The sequence below is a fragment of the Canis lupus genome, chromosome 36, assembly GCF_003254725.2.
Source record: "Canis lupus dingo isolate Sandy chromosome 36, ASM325472v2, whole genome shotgun sequence".
NCBI classification, from domain to species: Eukaryota; Metazoa; Chordata; class Mammalia; order Carnivora; family Canidae; genus Canis; species Canis lupus.
Genome location: NC_064278.1, coordinates 29,681,798 through 29,706,133, shown reverse-complemented (window position 1 = coordinate 29,706,133; position 24,336 = coordinate 29,681,798). Strand labels below are relative to the sequence as shown.

General features: G+C 37.2%; 1 protein-coding gene across 6 annotated transcripts in view; it reads left to right on the top strand.

The window, feature by feature from the left end:
* Nucleotides 1–24,336, top strand: part of TFPI (tissue factor pathway inhibitor) — an 89,395-nt gene that overhangs the window by 49,487 nt on the left and 15,572 nt on the right. For all 6 annotated transcript variants that reach the window (XM_035697409.2, XM_025460444.3, XM_025460445.3 and 3 more), the window contains 5 exons: nucleotides 10,008–10,130; nucleotides 12,863–13,057; nucleotides 17,359–17,394; nucleotides 21,684–21,863; nucleotides 22,689–23,060. In XM_035697409.2, coding sequence (XP_035553302.2) covers nucleotides 10,010–10,130; nucleotides 12,863–13,057; nucleotides 17,359–17,394; nucleotides 21,684–21,863; nucleotides 22,689–23,060 — 904 coding nt within the window. In that variant the 5' untranslated portion in view covers nucleotides 10,008–10,009. The remainder of the gene's footprint in view (nucleotides 1–10,007; nucleotides 10,131–12,862; nucleotides 13,058–17,358; nucleotides 17,395–21,683; nucleotides 21,864–22,688; nucleotides 23,061–24,336) is intronic.

The window sequence follows — 24,336 nt, the reverse complement described above, 5'->3', positions numbered from 1 at the left end:
ATTGATTTTTATCCTGTAGTTCCTTTGGTGATGCAGTCTACTTATAGTCTTGAATTCACAATAAGGTAATATTTCAAAGACAAATAAATACAGACAGATGTTAAGTAATTAAAATATATTGAATTATATTTTCCTGAAGTGGATTTAGTCTCTATCCCATAAGTCTTGCTTATTTTAAGGAAGCTGTGGGGAAGTCCAGGATCTAGTCTTGCCTCTGTTGCTTACTAGACATCTTAGCCATATGATGTTGGAAAATAGATCAGTATCTCTAACATAAATTCAATATACCTATTGGCTGTACAGCATTATTGTCAAGATACAGTAATCTAATAGATAAGAAACCATTTTGGGGCCCCTGGGTGGCTCAGTCAGTTAAGCAAGTGCCTTCACCTCAGGTCATCAGGGCCTGGGGTTGGAGCCCCGCATTAGGCTCCCTGCTCAGTGGGGAGTCTGCTTCTCCCTTTCCCTCCGTGCATGCTCTCTCCCTTCCACTCTCTCTCTCACAAATACACTTTAAAAAATCCTAAAAAGAAGAAACCAAAAAATGTTAAAACATTTACAAAAAGTGACGTTTCATAATGATGTATCTCTGCACTTTTAATATCTTTTCTTAAAATAAATGTGGTATGTATTCCATATAGTCAGAGCCTCACGACATTTTATCTTAATTTCAATCTTATTTCATACATAAATAATCCTGATGCCAAAATAATGCTTATAATCATGACTCAGTGTTCCAAGAATGTGGGCCTTAAGGGGAAGGTAAAAAAGAGATAAAGAAGGGTCTGTACGGACTTGTTAGAATTTGGTATGTGGCAAAAGTGCCTGAGACCTCTCTTGGGAAACTGCTCATGCGTTTGCATTCTCACAATGTATTTATTCAAAAAATACTCTTTTCCTGAAGAAAGTCCGGCTCTCAAACTTCTCACCGAGATTATGCAAGTTCAGAAATTCTACAATCAGTAGCAAGAGTTGGAAACCGATTAAGGATAGTTTTTAAGAAAAATCCATTTCCGGTCTCTAGTCATTATGAATATTTGGAAATTTTCCATTGAAAATACTACTTATAAAAAAAATGAACTTCAAAACATAAAGAGAAAAAAGAACACTATTAGAATCCCTGGAGGGTTTTTATCTTTCCCCTCTCCTACTATAAGTTTTATTCTAATTTTTTCCTTCTTCATTCATTATCCTTGGTGTTACTGTGCAGCAAACTCAGCCAAGATGAGAAGCAGCCAAGGAAGCACATAGGTTAAAGATAAAAACAGACTCCAGGTTTTAGTGGGCAGACGCGTAGCTCCCCCAGGGATCGGCCAAATTGAGTGGATGGCAGTAATAAACACCAAGAGGATAACAACATTAGCCACTGCTGAGCAGAAAATTGGAATTATTCTTCAAGCTATTTTTTCCCCTCTTTTCTGGTTGTTGGGTTTTGTCTCTCCTGTCTTTCATTGGTGCACCACAAAGCAGCAGCCAAAATGAAATTTCTTTCTTTTAGACATGGCAAAGTATGCATTGATCTCAGAAATTAATAGTAAGACTTTAAAAAATAAAAAGAAGTTCAACAATCTGTGAAAAAGAAAATTTTAACTAGGAAGCTTAAATTACAGAAGCACAATGCTGATGATATATAAGTAAACACAATATGTAATTTTTCCAGATTTTACTTAAAGATGATAAAATAGCAGGTGTTATTAATGATAGATCAGTGACCGTCTGAGCCGTTTTATGCCTTCCCCAAAATGATGTACTAGAAATCTAATGCTGTAATTCCAGCCTACTATCGGTGTCTTCCACTCTCCGTGGGCTCTTTGCCCTTTGAATCTGGTCATAAGTTCCCGTCCACATCGGTATCCACCGCCACTCCCTTGAGTGCTCTTCCAGTCACCAAAGCCAAATTGCCAACATATTTCTAGCTCCAACTGACTGCGATCCTTAGAAAACTATTCCCTTTATCTTAAGATCTTTACTATTCACCTTATAACTTGTAGCCCAGCAATTCTCTTTAAATCCCTTATCAACAAATACAGCACAATCTGGAGTACTGGGGGTTAAGATTTCAACATAGGAATTTGTAGGGGGACACAACTGAGCCCATAACACAGTCTCACTCCAGACTCCTTCTGTTAACCACTAAACAAACCTAAAAAAGAGAAAAGAAGGGAGGAAATGGGGACAGTGTGGGGAGGGGACAAGGAAGAAAGGAAGGAAGGAAAAACAGAAGAGAAAGAAAAAAAAGGAGGAAGGAAAAAAGGAGAGATAATTACTTAGGATTACAGCAATGGAACATTACTTGGATGGATTTGGTGGTTCTTGGTTTCCATAAGGAGCAAAGCTATTTCTACTGTGGTGATATACTTGCCAAGCAAACCAGAGTAACCTTGTAGGCAGCTAGAGGCTGGGGATTTTGTAGACATTGCTGAAGACCGATTGGCCAGTTCTTGGGAAGGCAGACTCGTATGGTGATATGACCACGGGCTCTGGAGTTACAGAGATGCGAGTGCAACCTTAGCTCTGGCTCCTTCTATTTGGAAAAGTTATATTCTTTCTCTGAGCCTCAATTTTCTTTTTTTTTTTTTTAAGATTTTATTTATTTATTCATGAGAGACACACACAGAGAGAGAGAGAGAGAGAGAGAGAGAGACAGACAGACACAGGCAGAGGGAGAAGCAGGCTCCATGCAGGGAGTCCGACGTGGGACTCGATCCCAGGACTCCAGGATCACGCCCTGGGCTGAAGGCAGAGCTCAACCACCGAGCCACCCAGGCGTCCCTCAGTTTTCTTAATATGGGCATAATATTTCATATAGGATAAGATTTTTAAGAAGATTATTGTTGATGTGAAGTACATAGATAAGCTTATATGCTTAATAAGTAAAAAAAAAAAAAAACTCAAAAGTTCTTCCCTTTTCCTTTCCATTTTTGGCTCCTCTCTTCCTAGATTCATACATACCACTTCCCTTCCTTTCACATACTCTCTCAAGAATATTAATATCATAAATAAATAGTGAAATAACAGATAATACATTTCTCTTTTACCTAATTACCTCTTTTCTAAGTATACCTTTTGGCAACTGCCATCTCAATGCATTGGATTTTAGCAATCGCTCTTGCTCCTCTTTTGATTTGGAAAATACCACTTAAGCAAAATTTAATAAACATAAAGTCTACTCTATTTACCTTTTCTTTTAAAAGTTTCCCTTTAAACAAATTTTTTAATCGAACTATTTCATACTTCCAGAAAGATGAAATAAGCAACATAAAAAAAAAAAACACAGCTTGAAAAAGAAATATGGATGGATGTCCATGTGATGGACTCCATCACAACTGTTCCTAATCTCTTTATTTTTTGACGATATTGGAAAAAATAAATAAAACTGCATGGCTGTATCTAAAGATTCATACCGTAACCTAATTTTAGCTCACAAAGTATATCCTAATTAATTCATTTATTCATCAAGTACTACTTATCATCATTTTGGGTACTGAACATAGAATCGTGAATATTATATAAAGTGTCTATGTTAAGAATGGAAAATGCTTTAGTGATGGAGACAGTGAACATGTACACTAATAAATATGTAAGTGGTGATAAGTGCTATTCCGAAAACAAAGCAAAACATTATTAGTAGGAATGGGATATGGCTTTTTTCAGAGCACCAAAGGCAGCTGCTCTGAAAAACAATCTTGCAGCTCCTTAAAAGATTAAGCGGAATTGCCATGTGATCCAATAATCCCACTCTTAGTTATATGCCCAAGAGAAATGAAAACATATGGCTGCTCAAAAACTTGTGCACAAATGTTCATAACATGATCCATAATACCCCAAAAGTGGAAGAAGCGGAAGAAGCACAAATGCTCATTAACTGATAAGTGGATGAATCATGTAGCTCTACACAATGGAATATTTTCAGCAAGAAAAATAAATGACATCCTGATATATGCTATAGCACGGATGAACCTTGAGAACATTATGCCAAATGAAAGAAGCTAGATACAAAAGGCCATATAGTGGATTATTTCATATGAAATGTCTAGAATTACGTGATATTTAGAGACAGAAATTAGATTAATGGTCACCTAGGGGTGTAGAATGGAGAAATTGGGAAGCCAGGAGGTGATGGCTAAAGGGTAAGGAGTTTCCTTATAGGATAATGAAAATATTCTAAAACTGACTGGGACAATGTTTGTACAACTCTGAAGATATATGAGTAGCTACTGAACTACAGAATTGTTTTGAAAAATCAAATTTACTTAAAGTAAAAATTTGTGCTCATCAAGACACTTAGATGAAAATGAAAAAATAAGCCATAAACCGAGATAAAATACTTATAATGTATATGTTTGGCAAAGAATTAATATCCATTAATCGACAAAGAATTTCTATAATTCAGTAATAAAGAGGCAGAGAACCTTAAAAAAAATAAAACTGGTTTACTAAGATAGAGAATGATGAGGAACTGGTGGTGGTTACTTTTTAAATATGGTGCTCCAAGGAAATCTTTTGGAGGAGAGGATATCTGCAAAGGATCCTAACTAATAGAAGGACACTGCGGTTCCAGTATTTTATAGAAGAGTATTCCCATGACAAGAAGTAGTGAGTTCAAAGTACTAAACCTTTTGTTCAATAATGAGCAGTTTCATTGAAACCAAGGGATTAGTAGGCAGTGTCCACAAAGCCAAGTAATTACAAGAAAGATGGAGAGGAAATAAAGGGAAGAGGCAGCAGGAAATGACTTCTGGGCACCCCTTCCCTTGGCGAAAAGGCCCTGCCTCACGATGCTGATGATACAACAAAACATTTCCCAGCCCCTATCTCACATCTGTAACTGCTTTTCTACAGGTCCGCTTAGAAAACACGACCTCAAATACAATCTGTCCAGACTAAATTCATCACTAATATGCACCCCAATCAATAAAACAGTAACATTAATTTCCCTATTTGTACGGCTCGCATAATAATTCTCTCAGGATATACTTGAATTCTCTGTCCTTCATATCTTGTATTTAATCAATTACATCAATTTTATCAATACTTAATTCAAAAAGTGTCTCAGACCTGCTGTCTCTCTGTCGTTCCACGGAGGGTCCCTGTTCATAATTTCAATCTGATCCTCTGCATCATTCGAGCGGTCAATCCCACTTAAATTTTGCCCTCCCAACATCTTTCCCATACATGCTGGATTTTATTGAAGCACAGATCACATCATACTTTCTAATATTTTTCTGGTTCAGAAAATCTACTGACTTCTCCTTAAATGTCACATTATTTGTCAAGGTATTTTCCAAAAATGTTTTGTGGGCAAATAGCCCTTTGTCATATAAGTTTGGAAATGCATTTACTATATTCTCCCATAGAAGATACAGTTGCATGTTACCATAATAAAGATCCTATAAAAGTCCTACAGTCGAGAAACCTATATGTTTTTAAATCAGATATACATATATATTAACGTATCAACACTTTTTTAATAAAGATTTTATTTACTTATTTATGAGAACACTTTTTTAATGTAACAGCTAATAACATCTTGCTGAACTTGTATTCTCAGAACACATCTTGACCTAAAAGGATAAAATTGACACTGCAGATTAGCATTAAAGTGAATAGAAAATGTAAGTTATACAACAGAATCATAAATTATTCTGTGGAGTGTATAAAATCTGTTAATTAAGATGAATAAATTTTTAGAACTGGGATGGAACTTAAGGACAATGTAGCCAAAGTCACGAGTTTTATAAATCAGGTTTAGAAATTTAAATTTATTTCCAAAGATTACTTAACAGGTTGCCGGCAGAGCTAAGTTTTCGGGGTTTTAGTTTATTGCCCCAAAATGTAAATACTATTCTTATTCAAGGTAAATCATTGAACATGTATTTATTGTCCACTACTATGTGCCTGGCGTATACAAAGACATCCTGAGAATTTAGGCATTTAACATTGCATTTTTACTTAACTCACTTGGTTACGCGTACTTTCCTAAGGGCCAAGGGTTTCTCTCGATTTTTTAATCTCTCTTAGTGTCTAACGTATTATTATACACAACTAGTCACCAACATAACACATTTTTATAATATTTTCTTGCTTAAATAACTTCTGATATTGAATTCGAATTTAAAGGGGATTAGCAAGAGGGAGAGTCCTCCTCCTGGCTCGTGTCCTCACATAGTGGAAGGGATGAGGGATCTTTGTGGGGTCTCTTTTATAAGAACAGGAATCTTCCCCCCTAAGACCTAATCATCTCTGAAAGGCCCTACCTCCTAACACTAGCATAGTTGGGAGTTGGGATTCCATATAAGAATTTGGGGAACACAAAATAATTCAGGTGATAGCATAATCCCACCAGCAATGGTGAAGGCTCAAATCATCAACACTTTAGAAGGTCAATTTTTATTAATTTCCGTTGTACTATCTCACAGTAGTGTTAATCTTAATTTTCATGATGACTGATTACGTTGAGTATCTTTTTTTTTTTTTTTAATTTATTTATTTATTTATTTATGATAGTCACAGAGAGAGAGAGAGAGAGAGGCAGAGACACAGGCAGAGGGAGAAGCAGGCTCCATGCACCGGGAGCCCGACGTGGGATTCGATCCTGGGTCTCCAGGATCGCGCCCTGGGCCAAAGGCAGGCACCAAACCGCTGTGCCACCCAGGGATCCCACGTTGAGTATCTTTTAATATGCTTATTTGCCATTGGCCTATCATCTTCTGAGAAGTCCCGGCCAATCTTTACCCCATTTTAATTGGATGTTTATTTGTAATTCCTTATAGATTTTTAATGCATAATCTCCAGATACATGATTCCAAACACTTTCTTACAACTTGCCTTTTCGGTGTCTTAGTGGTGCTCATCTTGATGAGCAGAAGTTTTTGATTTTAATGAACTCCAATTAGCGGTATTTTACTTTATAATTGGTGCTGTCTGTATCCTGATTCAGAAATCTTCACCAACCTCATCACGAACATATTCCCCTATGTTTCTTTTATGAGGTTTAACGTTTTATCCTTCCCGTTCCGATCTTTGAACTCCTTTGCTTCAGTTTTCCTGCATGATACCAGGTAGGGGAGTAGCTATTTTTAATGGCGCCAGCTATTCGGGAAAGTAGAGGGCAGAAAGGCCCGGTGGTCTTCTGTCTTGTTTGCCACTTTGCAACGTAACTTAGTGATGTACTTGGAAATTTTAAAAAGGAAATTAAATACAACAATCTGTAATGAGGTCAGCTCACTCTAATTGATCTCTACAAATTAGAGTTTTATCAGTGTCAGAAGAAGCTGTACTGGTTTCTCCAGTGGTGTGCCCAAGCCAATCCTTTGCCCTGGGAGGCTGAGCTACTTAGTGCTCTTGGTCACTCTTCAGAGGCAACATTGTGGAGAAGAAAGAGCACTGAACTGGCGCTCGGCTAATTGAATTCAGCTTCTGGATCAGCCCGGAGTCAGCTCCGGCTTGCTACGGTGCACGCTCTCAGGGTTATCTGTCCGCCGCCCTTCCCTTCTCCTGGAAGCAGCGGTCCACTCCTCCTGGGGCTGCCCTTGTCCGGTCCATCCTAAAACTGCATACTTGGGCTGGGATTTGCAATGTTACCCCATCCTACTCCGCAACCCCAGAGCAAGTCCTTTTTGGCTCCTCCAGATCTATGCTAGTCTCCTGACAGCTTTTCACCTTAGACACATCTGGCCAGAGGTGAGGGGGCACTTCCTCCAAACTGAAACCATCAGCGCTGTACTCAAGCTTTTTGACATGCATCCGTCAAAAGAAGCAGTCACACTGTTTGAATGGAAGACTTTCAAGGTTTAAGACCCTGGAAATATCGGGGCTGTGCACCCCTCTACCTAGGGCACGCTGGGCTATGCTGAACCAGACTAAGGAATGCAAGTGCTCGGAGAGACTCCTGGTGGCATTCGGCTCCCTGGCCCTCGGCTCCAACCCCAAACCTTCCTTTCTACTCCTAGATTGTCCCACGTTCTCTAGAATGAATGAGCTGGTGGCCTTTTGACCCAACCTGTTGGAGCTGGCTTCTGATCCTTGCAACCGAGGAAAGTCTAAAACGTCTACAATTAGGCAACATTCAAGGCTGATAGTTTTAAAAAAAGTCACTAGGGCTTAGGACCCAAATTCTCATCAAGGTCTTCAGGCACACAACCGTGGCCTGCTCCCTAAGCCAAGGGATAGAAAAACGTGCTATATTTTACACTCAAAATCGAATAGGGTTGTATAGCTCTGGAAATAGAAGAGTCCTTGAAAAAAATGCATTTTCAAAAATAAGATAAAAGCTAGAAGTTTAGCTGATAGACTCTCCAAAATTATATATATATGTGTGTGCCTATCTATATGCACACATAGACACACATGTATATCTGTGGATTCAAATAGGTTATGACATGGAAGGTACATAACGTGGCTACTGACTGAAAATCAAATATATGTTAATATGTACAAAGTGGGTGAAAGGATAGGTTGTACATTCACTAGCAATTTTCATGAAGCTTAAACCGAAATGGCATTAGCTTATTATTCATTATAAAGCTACAGACACCTTCACAGTGTACATTGCAGCTGTTGAAGCGTGAGAGCAGGGTTCTCGTCTCCCGGAGCCGAAGAACGAATCTCGGGGACACAGGACAGTGAGCAAAGGGATGGACGTTGATTGAGCGAGGACACAGCGAGGGCTCGGAGTGAGAGGGCTCCCGACCCAGTGGCCACTGGAGGTTTCATTGAACACTTGACCAGGGAGCCTTGGCCTTGATGTTGCTGTGCCACCTGCCTTGGAGCAAGGCCTATTGGTAACACCTTCGTGACTTACTTCTTTGTGGCCTGGTCATCTTCTGCGATTGCACCGCAGCCACGAAAGAAAAAAACTCCCTAACATCTGGGACCAGGTGGTGGTCTGCTCCCTTATCTGGTTTCCTTCCATCTCAGCATTTTGCGGACCGCTGTGTGAGGCGGCTCCCGTGGCCCCTGCCCGTGCGTCCCTACCTAAGCCTGCCTGTCCCTTACTCACTGCCATTCCCTCGAAGAGTAAACAGAGACTCCTGAGAGCTTACTGATAAAATTTCTCTTTCCTTCCTGACTCTGATAACATCAGTGGCTGAACCTGTGCATACATCCCTTGGTTTTCGCTTCCTACGCTATATGAACACATTTCCTTCCACCCCTGAATCCAAAGTAGAAAGAGCCTTAACAAAATTTCAGTGTGGTTTTCCATTATTTTTCACCGTGGATCTCTAAATCATTTTGAAGGAGGAAGTCTCACTTTCCTGATGAAATCTGTTTCCCTTAGAGTGCAGATGTGTTGGTTTATCACTTAAAGTCGCTTTTCTGTGAAACTCTTTTGAATCAGTTAACTGCCTAAATCGAGGGTGCAAGACTGGGGTAAAGGACTTGCTAAAATGCTAAACGTTTCTGTTTTCAGCAGCTCTGTCTGCCATCTCATGGAAAATCTGGCTGGGAACTTGGTTGTAAAAGCATAAATATATTTCAAAGGGAACAAAGACAAAAATTTGGAAAACGTCTTTTCCTTTTGAAGAGAAAGACTGAAGTCAAGGGAAAGAGAAATCAGGAATTCAAAGTTGTACTAATGAAATAACAGAAAAATGCCAGAAATATTAAAAGATAATTAATTCTGACTGAGAAAGAAGAAGAGCCGTGAGAAAGATACGGCAAATAGAATTGCAAATGCATCTTAGTCCATATTTAGCCACGTTGATCGGTATTAACGGATGTCTCTCAATTATTGCCATTTTAATTTTATTTTCGAGGGTGAAATATGAGTTGCATACTTGAAATTAGACATGTTAGACATATGCACTGAACATAGGCATGTCTACAATTTTAAATGCTACATATACATGCTTTACTTATGACTCATGGAATTTGTGGACAGAGGTGTATGAGAATACGCATTAAGTATAAAAATTTACATCTGGAGGTGTGCATAAGGCTCCTGGTGGTCTACAGATAACTCGACATTAACTCTTCATTAAATATATCTGGGTTCTGTATTTCAGAGATGATTTATACAATGAAGAAAGAACAGATATTTTGGGTGTCTACATATCTGCTGCTTAATTGTGCCTCTGCCCCTCTTAATGCCGTCCTTGATGAAAGTGAAGAATATCCCGGAATTACAGGTAAAGCGTTAGAAACATTCATCTTCTTCAGCTATTGAAAGCTCTCAATTTTAATCCAAAAATTTAATATATTTTTCTCCATTGTGTGGAAAAAATAGTCACTTATGGAAGTGACATTTTTCTTGGGAAATGTTAGATGCAATTTGTCAAAAAAAAACCCCAACTGGGCAGCCAGGGTGGCTCAGAGGTTTAGCACCGTCTTTGACCCAGGGCGTGATCCTGGGGTCCCGGGATCGAGTCCCCTGTTGGGCTCCCTGCGTGGAGCCTGCTTCTCCCTCTGCTTGTGTCTCTGCCTCTCTCTCTGTGCCTCTCATGAAAAAATAAATAAAATCTTTAAAAATAAATAAATAAATAAATAAATAAATAAAGTCGATCGCATTCAAATACGTTAATTGGCAGAAATATTAGGTACATCATTTAAAAGAAAAATAACAAAAAATTTATATAGGTCAATCAATAGTTATTTACTCATTTTGGTAATCTGTTTACATATGTATTTTAGAGATTGGCTTTATGGGTACTATATAGTTGGTGTGAAAATTATTTTTTAAAAATTATATAAACACCCAAATTTTACATTTTCGATTGCACACAACCTCACAGGAAGCTGAAAACAGTTAAGTGCACAGGTGCATACAACTCAACGTTACTTAAAGATTTGACCAGTATTAACTAGATAACTTGCTAATTAACCAATTCATGAAAATTGTGTTTGGTGCTGAAAATACCCATGTCTTTTGTAGATGAAGGTCTATGTGTCGTAATAAATCTCTGTTTTATGTTGCTCCACCTTATCAGATTTGGGGTCTGAAAATTTACCATTCTATCATTTTTGTCGGTTCTATTATTTCAATTGAAAAAAACGTCAATTCAGTTATCAAGGAAATCAAAACTGTCATCTGGTATTTTGTAAACTAAACTTGGATTTTTTTTTTTAAGTTTAAAAGTTGCATGAGTGATTGAGATAAAACTCACATGTTCATAAATAATTACTGTCAAATGAGTGTGAAACAACTTCATAATAACTTGTGTGTAGAAGGATATATTTTTAACCCTTCTAAGATTTCAGGGCTTACTTATTGTTTTATGACCCATATAGAAAATATAAAATAAGATTCCAATTATTTTATCATAAAGAGTTCTAACATTACTGAAATGTGGCTAATACGGGACATTAATTTGATATAGATCATTAAGATAACAATAGCTGGAGGGTAGGAAAGATTTGATAAAAGAATCTAATCTACCTTTTATGATGGGTGTATCTTCTCTTTCAAAATATTCAGAAAAGTTTTGAAACTATAGGACAATCAAAAATGATCCTTCTAGATGATTATATAGTCACAAACTTGTTCTTTTATTTAATGCTTTTAAAAAATTTTATGTAATTTTAAATGATGACATCCATTCATATTTTTCAAAGTATATTATTTTATACTGCATTAAATAAAACCCTCTTTGGGAAGATAACCTAGATTTAACTCAGTTTTAATTTAGTAGAATACTGCTGCCCTCTAAAGGGCAAACTGGCTTAGGTCATTTTAAGGTTTCAATGTCTCTCGGAAGTGATCATAGTAAATACTGAAAGTCTTAGAAAATATATCATAGACAATAATCAAGGAGTATTAATGGCATTATTGGTCTTATTATTTTGGTAGTAGCAACTACAATTTTCAGGGTCTGTCTTACTGATAGATTCGATAAGCAAATGAAACTTATTTAAAATTAGGCCTCTCAATATTATTAGACTCTATAAAATTTTAAAGATTTAGTTTTCTCAAGTGTCTTCCCAAGATATGAAATTCCTCTGTGACTAAAATAAGTGACTGGATACCGAGGGAAAAAAAAATTCTAACTCAAGATCAAAAGAATTGCCTCATTCTATTTTAAAATGTGGACAGCACTGTTTTTGTTTTAAAGATTTTATTTATTTATTCATGAGAGAGAGGGGCAAAGACACAGGCAGAGGGAGAAGCAGGCTCCCTGCGGGGGGCCCAGTGTGGGACTCGATTCCAGGACCCCGGGGTCACGCCCTGGGCCGAAGGCAGACGGTCAACCACTGAGCCCTGCAGGTGTCCCGTGGACAGCATTAAATTTCCCCACTATTGTTAAAAAAACCAACCCTGGTAAGTAGAAGAATGGACCAGGATGTGTATGTATTTGTAATACCAAACACTAACATTTTCATGATTAGGGAATGGTTTAATATAGTGTGATATATGCATATATATATGATTATGGATATACTGTTGCTTTTAAAACGTTGTTTATGTGTAAAAACATGACACAACCACGGATTAGGGAGAGCAAATCAAAGAGCTGTCCATTAATGTCTGTCCTTAGAAACCGCTGAGTTTAAAACGATGTGTCTACATACTTGCAGTGTCAACACATTGGTTACTTTACAACTACTATTCAGTTCCATATTGGTCAATTAGTGTATGTTTAAGCCAAATCCCTAAGAAGAGTCTAGAAAAAATTATTTGACATCTTCTTTTAAGAGTTGATACTATCACTGTTGATAAAACCTGTTTTTATCTACTTTTATCAATAAAGTTTATAAACTTTACCTTCTTGAAAATTTCGAATAATTTGTCCTGGTTTCTTCGGCCTATCTTATTTCGCTTGTACTTTATAAGACAAAAAGAGTACTGATAAGGAAACGAAGAGGAAATACGGAACAGTATCACCGTGTTGGTGAGTGTTATATACCTTCTGTTTTTGCCTTGTAGATGAGTTGCCACCACTGAGACTTTTACATTCGTTTTGTGCTTTGAAAGCGGATAATGGCCCATGCAGAGCAATGATTAGGAATTATTTTTTCAACATTCACACTCAACAGTGCGAAGAATTTATATATGGGGGATGTGAAGGAAATCAAAATCGATTTGAAAGTCTGGAAGAGTGCGAAGAAAAATGTGTAAGAGGTAGGTTTCTGGGGCCGCTTATCACCCACGAGCCTTTAGGCTCCTTTAACTTTAAAAAAAAAAATGTAGGGTTATTAGATCTAAGTATAGATTTGATCATTTCAATGTTAATATGTTTCTTTGACCTCGAGCACCTATTTCCTCTTCTTTCTTCTCTTTGGAAGTGCTGGACATATTGTGAACACAGAGGAAGCAGTTCAGGGGCCTCTGCGGGGCCTCGGTTTGGGTGATTGCCCGGTCATTTTCCACTCATTGTATCTCGTTCTCGTCCCTCCTGGGCCAAGTACCCTTTTGTGTTGGGTTGAATAGCACTGAGGTTCAGCACCTTGGCTAGAGGCCTGGCTGTCTCGCTCTCTGTAATTCTCACGTTTTCGGTTAGCAGCCTACACATTTTCATCAACTGGCCTCTGTCCTCAAATACATACTTGTTTCTTTTTTACAAATCACAAATCTTTCATTTCACCATCGTTCAAAAGTCACCCTTTACTTTAGAAATCAATCGAATATAATTATTCGGTTCTTCAGTGACCCCCTTGCTTACGGTATCTCCTGACACATAGTTACTACGTAGCATATAAATGGGAGTCTCTTGCTTCCACGTCCTTATCACATTTTCAACAGCCGCTTATTGTTTGAGTATCTGGGTGTTTGTATAGTGAGCTGCTGCTCAGGATAGTTGGCATATAGGAAAGGTATTGCTAGGCTTTCAAAAAATCACCTAAGGAGGAAATGTCATCTTCAGCTAATAGAGTAGCTGGAACTGAACTTCCTCACATAATATAAATGACTGGAAAATTGGACAAAATATATATGAGGCAACTGTTTGCAGATATTAGTCAAGAGGCGGCGCAGGACCGTGGCCTCGGAGGGAAAGGAGACCTATTAGGTGAGCCCAGCAATCTCGACAGCTCTCTGCACGGAGGCGGTTCTGAACCACAGCCAGAGGAGAGGAGCCCAAGCATGGGGTCATGGGTCTCCCTGGTAGAGAATATGGAGATTGGACATTAGGACACTGAGGTCACTGGGTTTGGAGGCATAATTTGCGAGAGAAAGTGGACATATGTAGAGAAAAAGTGAAGAAGTCTGCAAAAGAGTCCCTTTGAGTTTGTCCTGGATAACAAAACTGCATGCAAATGAAATATTTGTCTCTACCTGCTAAATTATATATTTTTTCATTATGTTCATTGTAGTTCACGTCTTTATGCCTGGGTAAAATGCTGCTTAGTTGCCATGACAAGGTAGGAATATTATTACAGGAGCAGCCAGTGAAATCTCTCAAAAGTGGTCCTTTTATGCTGAAAACCTAATTATTTTAGAGTGAACCAAAAGATCAAGGTGATTATTTTGAGAGATTTTTGGTTGTTTTAATGTGTGTTAATTACTTCGGCGTAAATTGTGAACAGAATGTTATGAAAGCTTCATTATTGCAATTCATATCACTTGTTAAGTGCTTTTCCTAGTAAAGGGAAGATAGTATAAATATAGGAGACAGAAAATCAAAATATGATTTACATTTTATATATTAAGGCTTGAAAGCTGAAGTTTTGTATGATTGGGGAAACCAGTGAGAATTCTCTCTTGTAAACTACCATGCTTGAGATAAAAGCAAGCCAAATAGTTCAGGGAAGAGGAACTATGACTGAGTTTAGTTTGTTATGTATGCACAGCTCTCCTTTCGCATGTAAAGTTGTTTTATTCATTTTTTCCAATGTATAATTGTGTTTGGTGTATTTACCTGTATAATAACAGAGACATGGAAGCAAAGCTAAGAAATTAAAAAAAAATAACAATTAAGTTTATAAAATGGCTTCACATAAGTGGCTTTCAAAATGTTTGCCTTTTGGGTTATTTGCTTTTTTCCCTATAGCCTAAATGACGTTACCTTAGGTTGTTATCGCTTTGAAAAATAGGTGTAATATAATGTGGGACATGAAAGAATTAGATGAAAGAGATCTACATGGTTAAAAGTGATCTACATTCAATTTCACAGAATTGCATCAATTCCTGAAACAGGTTTAAAGGTTCTAGAATATGCTGTTTATATTCATTACAATTTTACTGGTTCAGCTAGTTGTGATGTGCGGCTTTTCATGGAGATTCAGATGAGAATTTTCTCCATAGGGAATTAAAGAGAATGTAAATACTTTTTCCATTCTCTTTATTTTTAACTTTGTCATTTCATGTTTTGTTTGGAATCATGAAGACCTATTTAGTTTTGAGAATCTTCTGCCCATACAATCATTCTCCCACCTAGTTAGAATATTTTTGAGGCTGATTTCAACAAATGAGAATCATTAAAAGTTCGTCTTAGGGTCCCACCCTCTACGCCCCCACACAAGAGAAAAAGATGAAGGATGGGAGTGAAATTACAATGACTAAGATGTGTCATATAATTATGAACTCAATTGTTGGATGTTAATTATACTATGATATTCATAATAAAATATTTAATGTATGAATTCACATATGTTGGGGTTCAAGGAATCACTAAAACGAGAATTAGTAAAACATACTCTCATTACTCCTGAAGACATTAATAAATGTTATGTTCTAAATAAATCTAGGAAAAGATGATAATTTGCTGTAAAACTTAACTGTTTCTTCAGATTGTAACTGGCATAAATATCAGCTAAATAGGGTGTCCACGTTATTTTCAGAATCCTCAAAGATAATCATTGGTATTACAAATACATGTGAATTGTAGTGTGTGCCAAAACACAGATTTAAGTTAGTTCACATGTATGCCAGCTAAATTAATCAACTTGGAATGGAATCAGAAAACAAACAAGTTATCTCTTTCAATATTGCATGAACACTGAAATCAAGCATTTCTATGTTCCCATCCAATGGCTATTGTCAGCAGGCAAAACAGTGAAAATGATTAATTAGCAATCTAGTCTGACGTAATATTTATCTGTATGTATTCTTTCTTTGTTCTCATGAATTAAAACTGTAACAAGTTAATTGTACATTAAAATATTTCAGTATAAGCTTATTATGACAATCCACTATCTAACTGAAACACATTGACAGTTGGTTATTTACAATAAGAAAGACTCCTGAGGTTTCCTTAATATTTAAAATACAATTAGGAAAAAAAATATATATATATTAAAAATATGAAAATATATATATTTACTACATATATTAAAGACTATTAAATAAAACATAGGAAAATTTAAAAAGAGGCCTCATTAACTTCTCTTTCAAATATGTTTTATTCTCCAAAGAATAACCTAACTGCTGATTTTTGGCTGAAAAGGGCATATAAGCCAACTCATTCCCCCACACCCCCTCTGTTTCTCTGGCCATACAACTAATTATAAACTGCCTTGATCAAAGCTTTTCTCTGTAAAACAAGTGATCATACAACAAACACCATTCAGCTTTCCTGATGTTTACATGGGCAAATTAAAACTTCACATAGTATATCAATTTGAGTTTCATAATTTATCACTTAAATTAGAACTTAGAATCCATACTTGAATATAGTGGATCAAAGGCAAGTAGGATACTAGTTTTTGAGAGGACTGATTCCATTAATTCTTTGAGGATAAACCAAAAAAAAAAAAAAATATGTCACAGATAGGTTTTGCTCTATTTCTCTTCAGTACTTGGAAATTATAATAAAACTTATAATTGGGGATCCCTGGGTGGCGCAGCGGTTTAGCGCCTGCCTTTGGCCCAGGGCGTGATCCTGGAGACCCGGGATCGAATCCCATGTCGGGCTCCCGGTGCATGGAGCCTGCTTCTCCCTCTGCCTGTGTCTCTGCCTCTCTCTCTCTCTCTCTCTCTCTGTGACTATCATAAATAAATAAAAATTAAAAAAAAAAAAACTTATAATTGGGTTGAAACAATGCAGTAGGGGAGGGAATCAGGAAAGGAGATAATTCTCGTTTCTTCTACCTCTACTGTCAACTTTCTATAGAAATTATGTTTTCACATGCAAAGTGTGCTGCTTGAATTACTTTCATATTTCACATTATCTTAATGATTTTTAATCAGAGGTGTTTCAAATAGCAAATGTAGTTCACCATGAATTCTTATTTTTGCTGATGTGTTAGAAACTTTCAACACTGGTTTTGAGACAGTATATTAAAATGTAGATGGCTTCATATTTATAAAAATTAAAATTATTTCATTTTTAGAGAAAATAAGAAATTTAAGGTATTTATTGACATTATGTTTAAGAATAATTTTAATGGTAATAAATACATCATCCTAGTTTGTTAAGTTGAAATTTATATATAATTTATCCACATAAATTGTGATAATTGATGCACATATTATTTTTCTTGCAGTTTATCCAAAGGCTAAGACGGAGACATTAGAAAAAGGTAAATATTCACTTATATGCTAATTAGAATTTAGGTAAGACACTAAGAAATTGAGTTCTTAGTTCTCTTTGATACGGAGTTCATCTTAAATCCATATGATCTTTGAAATGGTGTTTTATTTCAGTGGATATAGTGAAAAATTAAAAATGACATTTATGATATTTGGTAGGGAAGTCTTCAAACACTATATTTACTCTCATTCTAATGCTATATGATATTTAATAATAAAGCAGTTGAATTCCATAGCCACACATATGCTACTTTAACATCTCCGGAACAGTAATTCAGAATGCTGCTAACATGACTGTAGTTCTCAGATCTCTAATTCCTCGATAATCTCAGCATTGTGTATCTTTAGTAAGTTTTATCCAGTATTTTGCTGAATTCGTATGTGTCTTTGAGTTGTCAACGGTCTATATGCAGAAGTAAATGGAGATATGTTTAACAATATGTGATTGCTCTTGTCAATATTATTTACCGTGTGTACATACTTTTTATTTTATGATTCAAATTATTTATTGGTTTTAACTAAAAATAATCTTCTGATGAATATATTATATATATTTTTATATATATAATATATAATATGTGCACCATGTTTATATATTAGCACATGAAAAAATATATCAATAGATCAGGGAAGACACTCCTTTCAGTAAAGATCTAGAAACTGACTTGGTCCAATTACCTTGTATGTCATTTAAATTTGAATGAGAAAATATTGAACAAAGGAATCAGTTCAACTCAGGACATGAAAGAGTTACAAAATTCAAAGTGTATTTTAATTTCTCTGACTTTGATTTAATTGTGTGAGAAAGAACTGAAAACTTTTGTGACTGATAAACTTAAGGCTTACTGGACTTTGAATCAAAACATAAAATAAATGCAGTGGCAAAGTTTATACAAACACCATCATGGATGTACTTATTCACAAATTTTGAAATAGCTTTCTATAAATACTGAACTTACAGAAATGTTCAGTGTTTCAATTAAATGAGACTCATTATCTGTAGTATCAAAGAATACAGGATATATACAAATAGAGGGTTTTGTCCGCCAAGCAAAAGATGATATCTTCATGAAAGGAAATACTAACACACCAGAGTATTTTTTCAAAAATGTGAAATTAGGAAAAAGTGATATGCAGATAAAATATACTATAAAATTATGTTATTTCATATATACTTAATGATTTGGAATTCAATCATTCTTTTTTTTACTGATTCATATTTATTGATATTTTCCCAAAAATGTAGTATTGTATTTTAACCAAAGTCAATTGGTCCCAAACAGTCAAAAACTGTGTGATTTGAAAATCACAGTGTCTGAAAACACTATATGAAAAGTGTTTGAAAGTGTATGAAAAACAACCTCGTAAATCACAAAGCACAGTATAAATTATTAGGTGCAAGGAAGAAGAATCTGATATGCAAAGGAGCATACCTCTGCTATGAACTGAAGGAATCACCTCTGCAGTTTGAACCCCTATTTCCTTGACTATAAAATGAGCACGTTAAGGGAAAAATAAAGCTCTTTTACCTTTAGCAAGTCTGAATCTACATTTTTTTTTGTGAGTTTTGTCAGATTGGCATTAACTTGATTAAGAAAAAAATGTAACATTTCCCTAGATACAAGGTAAAAGTGTCCCCCTTTCTGTGTAGGTTTATGGATTTCTTGATCATCCTAGAATGGTGGTAGTAAAAGAGCAAAATAAGGCCTCCTCGATTTTGAGTATAACCCACTCAGTTCACTACACTGCTTTGCTCAGTGAGATCACCAAGCCCCCAGATCCCCAGCCTGTAGAGTTCGACTTCAGCATTTACAGGAAATACGACAGTAAGTAGGAGACCCAAGGATGAGAGACTTGCTGTGTCAAAGGAGGAGCAAAGATGAAGAAGCAACTTGAATGAACACGTTCGTCGAGTCAGGGAGGTAGGTTGGAGAGTTGCTTGGCTTAGCAGGCGGTCAGAGGGCAGTGAGATAGATATGTACTTAGGTTCCTAGTTAGGAGTTCCTCTTCTCTTAATTCTTAATTGATATTATACGTGGAAACTAGAGAATAAAGCCCAGCTATCAACACCATTCACATGTGTTAGAAAGCGTGCAGATGCCAAAACCAATTCATAATAAAGACCTCTGAGCATTTGGACTTCTAACTTTGTCACATGCTTCCTGGCATCAACACTGGGACAGGTATGAAGACAATCTCTTTTTTTAAATAGTTTGGCTTAAGACAATTGTCCAGTAGGCAGCCTCAGACAAAAGTTAGTAGTGAAAACACGGTGGCGGGCGGAAGCTCGTCTGTAGCTAGTCTGTACTCTGTGTTTTAACTGAGCGTTAAGTCTAGAGCAGGGATTGTATTTGCAGGTTTGTAAGAATGTTTCTTTATCTGAGGAATATGGGGCATGGGTTTCTTGATTTGTAACCTTAAACTGTAGGCCCAAGAGAATCATTTTACAGGTGTGCAATTTCAACTCCGTCTTAAAATAAATTTATGCCCTAGAACGGGGGCTCATAAATAGCAACTTCTAGTTGTATAATTTCTTAGCTATACTTCTCAGCCTAATTTCTTATTGTTTTCTATTCTTTAGATGCAATATATTTTACCCACTCCGTTTCCTTAAACATAGAATTCTTATATTCTCTGTTAAGATGATTTAAAATTTCCTAAGAGGCAACTGGCTCACTCAGCAGTCGAGCGTCTGCCTTCGGTCAGGCCATGACCCCAGGTCCTGGGATCGAGTCCTGCATCGGGCTCCCCGCAGGGAGCCTGCTTCTCCCTCTGCCTGTGTCTCTGCCTCTCTCTCTGTGACTCTCATGAAAAAAATAAATAAAATCTTTAAAAATAAAATAAGTGAAATCTCATAAGAAGTACATACTAAGGCCAAAGCCAATCAAAATGATAGCAATTGAATATATTTTTCCTCATTCTCTTATAAAAAAAGTATTATAAAAATCTAAAGAATTGTTTTTTTCCCTTGTCCCATAAATTACGCTTAACCTAAAAAATTGATACTATAGGGATAACAGTAACATTCACCTTGAGAAACAAGAGGCAGTAAACAACAAACAAAATAACTTTCAAATTGGTATATCTTGAGAAGTTCCAGAAGATAGAGAGTTTACATTACATGACAATAGGATGTTTTACTTAATAAAGCAATGCCCTCCTAGAAGATCAGTGTTTCAGAGATTTGCAATTGCTGTGGAAATCGTTAACATGATTACATATATGCTCTTTTTACAGTAAAACACTCCTGAGTTCTTGCTTCCTTGAGATAGGAGAACCAGTTGCTTTAAAATGTAAAAGAATACCATAGTTCATCTTTGTCACGCTGTGATAATTTAGTCGCAGGGGGAAAAATGGGGAAATTGGAGCTTTACTGTAAAAAAATTCAAGCCCCATATTTCTTGCGAACATGATTTTGAGAAGAAGTTAATTCTCTTCTTTGTAGAGGATTATGTCGAAGGCCTGTAATGTGGATCACGGGGACGCACCTGTCGTGACAGCCGTGTCCAGTCTGGAATGGGCATTAGGTTTTTTCAAAAGCCTCTCCAATCCCTGCAATGTATTTCCTTTCTGCCTTTGCACTGTTGCAGTCACTCCAATGCTGGGAAGAAGAAAAATAAGAGACACAGTGGCGGAGGATGTCATGCCTAACCTGGTACAGGATTCAGGAAACTCCAAGAATAGCCGTGAAAGCTCCCATCTGCCTAAGGCTTCTACTCCAATATTTTTTAAAAAATTGAAACCATTGTAGTGAAGCAATACGTTACACTCCCTTTCCTAACGAGAGCCTACCCCTGAAAAAATAGGAAATATTCCTGTATCTTTCCTAAATGCCAATGCATGAAGCCTAATAAGAATAACTGAACCGAAAAAAAAAGAATGACTGAACCGAAATTTTACCATCATATTTTATAATATTATGAATTTTTGAATATGTCTTCCAAACCAAGGGTAAAATAACAATCTCTCTTACTCTTTCGATTCATGAAATAGTGGATAGCTGTCGCCCTATTAATTTACCATGAGGAATTTAGAACTTGAAATTCCAGCAGCAACAACGTGTGACAACAGATAACGTCTTCCTTATTCTAAATGTCATCGTAGACCTAGTGGACAATTGTAATGTTGTGCTGTTGGGGATAAAGTTCCATTTCTACCTTGTATCTTGAACGTTTCATGTATGCTCCTTAAATAACTTCATTTTAGTTATTTTAGACATTTAATCGGCATGATGAAGTCATTCACAAAAAGGAATACTGCTTTCTGACGTTCTTATCAGTTCTAGAAAAGCCAGATTACTGCCATATGAACGAAGACAGCGGACTCTGTCGAGGTTTTGTCACTAGGTATTATTATAACAACGTGTCAAGTAAATGCGAAGGCTTCAAGTACGGCGGGTGCCTTGGCAATCTAAACAACTTTGAAACGCTGGAACAATGCAAGAACACCTGCGAGGGCAGTAAGTTTACCTCCCATCTCATTTTACTTCATTAAGAGGCATTTTCTCAAAAATAAGGCATCTTAAAGGATGCTCAAATTTACCCAGATTTCGTTTCAGCCATACGGATAAAGATATATTAGCACCCACTAAATCTGATATAAATCAGTCACTATGTTAACTTAAAAAAAAAAAGGAACAGAAAATTAAGAAATGTCTAAGGGAACTTATTTCCATAGATTTTTTTTTTTAGGTTACATTATTTAATTTTCTTTCCTGAGAATATTTTGGTGTAACGTAAGCATAAGAAGAGGGCTGCTGAAATCCCTTTGGCTTATAATGATTTGAGGGCAAATCGTTCTTGGGAACCTATCATCTAAAATCAGCTTTACCTGACCATAACGTTTATTAAAGGATTGCCTTAAACTTTGTTACCTTTTTTTTGACCAAGAACTACAGTTACCCAAGAAATATGATCTTACAACTATATATATATATATATATATTAACTATATGTATAAAGATTCACTGTTCCTAAATTTAAAGTACATGTGAATAAAAGTTCTAGAAGTCTAGTCTTTCAGATTTATTCGAGGTAGACCACATGTGTGCCCATGGTAGCTGGGGGGGGGACTCCCCGTTGAGCACAGAGCCCAGGGCGCTTGACCTCATGACCCATGACATCTGACCTCAGGGAAACGGGGAGTCAGCCGCTCCACCGACTGGGCCACCCACATGGCCCTGGATGTCTACTCTTCTTGACACAACTGCTGTGCTCTGCTTTATACGTATAACTGTGAATTGAAGGCAGGTTGTATTTTGATTGGCTGTATTTTTTTTTCTCAGGCATTGATTTGCTGATGGATGAGACAGTGAATAATACAGGATCGCCTGGGTCTATGAATAATACATCCCTGTTTAATTCTGGGGATAGCCTATTACCAGCTGATTCTGGGGATAGCATGCCACCTGATTCTGAGATTGGTGGATTACAACACGATTCTGAGATTGGTGGATTACAACACGATTCTGAGAGTGGTGGATTACAACACGATTCTGAGAGTGGTGGATTACAACACGATTCTGAGAGTGGTGGATTACAACACGATTCTGAGAGTGGTGGATTACAACATGATTCTGGGGATAATACATCACCTCCTGTTTCTGTGAATAATGACTCTTTCACTCCCCGGCCTCCCACGGTTTCCAGCTTTTTAGGTAAGATTCTCTCTTTTTTTTAAATTCCTCCCAGAAAAATATTATGGTAACAATAGAAGTGGAATGTAGATTAGAACTTCGCTTTAAAAAAAAATAGGTCTTGTTATCTAATAATAGGTGTGTTGAAACACCGAGATTCAAAATGTTTGTTTTTCAATCCCATAGGGGTGATAATTCTCTTCTATTTTAAGGTATGCTTTGAAGGAAGCCTTTGATTACATATCATATGAACATTTTCCTACGATATTTAATTCTATGCCAAAGTGATCTTATAAACTAATGCTTGGAATTATCAGCATCAACGTCTGATGGTAAATTATCCTCATGGCAATAGAGTGCTCTTTAACTGAGCACGGCACTACTGTCAAGGCCTCAGGTGTTCAGTCATAGGACAGATTAGGAATTTGTTGAATAACCATCACCAAAAGGTTACGCCACTCCACAGGGAATTATCTTCTGGATTTCTCAAAATTCTTTTCTGGGCTATACCCTATCAACATATTCATCAAACGTAATCAAACATACAGGAAATATGCTCACAGAAAATGCAGAGCTGGGACAATAGTAAAAAATATGCAAAAACGTAGCCAGAAACCACAAATACCAGGGCAGTGAAAAACAACAGAGAGAGCTGAAAGTTAACACGATAAACACAAGGTCCTCCTAAACTTCGAAAACCACGTGTGCTCAATTCACGAATCAGAGATTTCCCTTAGAAGCAGACCATGTGAACATTTCAAATGTGAGGTTGACAAGAGTTGATGAAGTTCTGTAGCTGTTAGGAACGCAGCCCTAGGGTAAAAAAGAGAAAGCGTCCGGAGCGGGCGTTCTCCATCCCAGCCCTGTATCCGAATCCGATGGGAATCAGCACTGGGAAGTGTTTGAGGAACTGTCTTCACAACCAACACACTAGCAAGCAAGCCAACGGCAAACAGAACGTGTGCCCGGGTGCACGCGCGCTGCCGGTGTTGGCCATTCCCTGCCTTGCTGAGGGATCAAGTATCCAGGGCATGACCCCCCTGCCCCCATCACGGCTGTGGGGTTGGCGTCAGGCCTGAAATGCCAGACCTTAGGAGCCACCAGGAGAACGGAAACGTGGCTACAGGAAGGCTGGGAGGTGTAAGGAGATGGGAGATCTAAAGAGGGAACGCTATATGTGTGTGCCCTCAGGACTTGCAGCACCATCCTATGGAAGGCAACCCCACATGCCTCCCCCAGGCCTCTCCCCACATCCCCATCCTTCCTCGTTTCCCTCAACCCAGCCTAAGAACCAGGA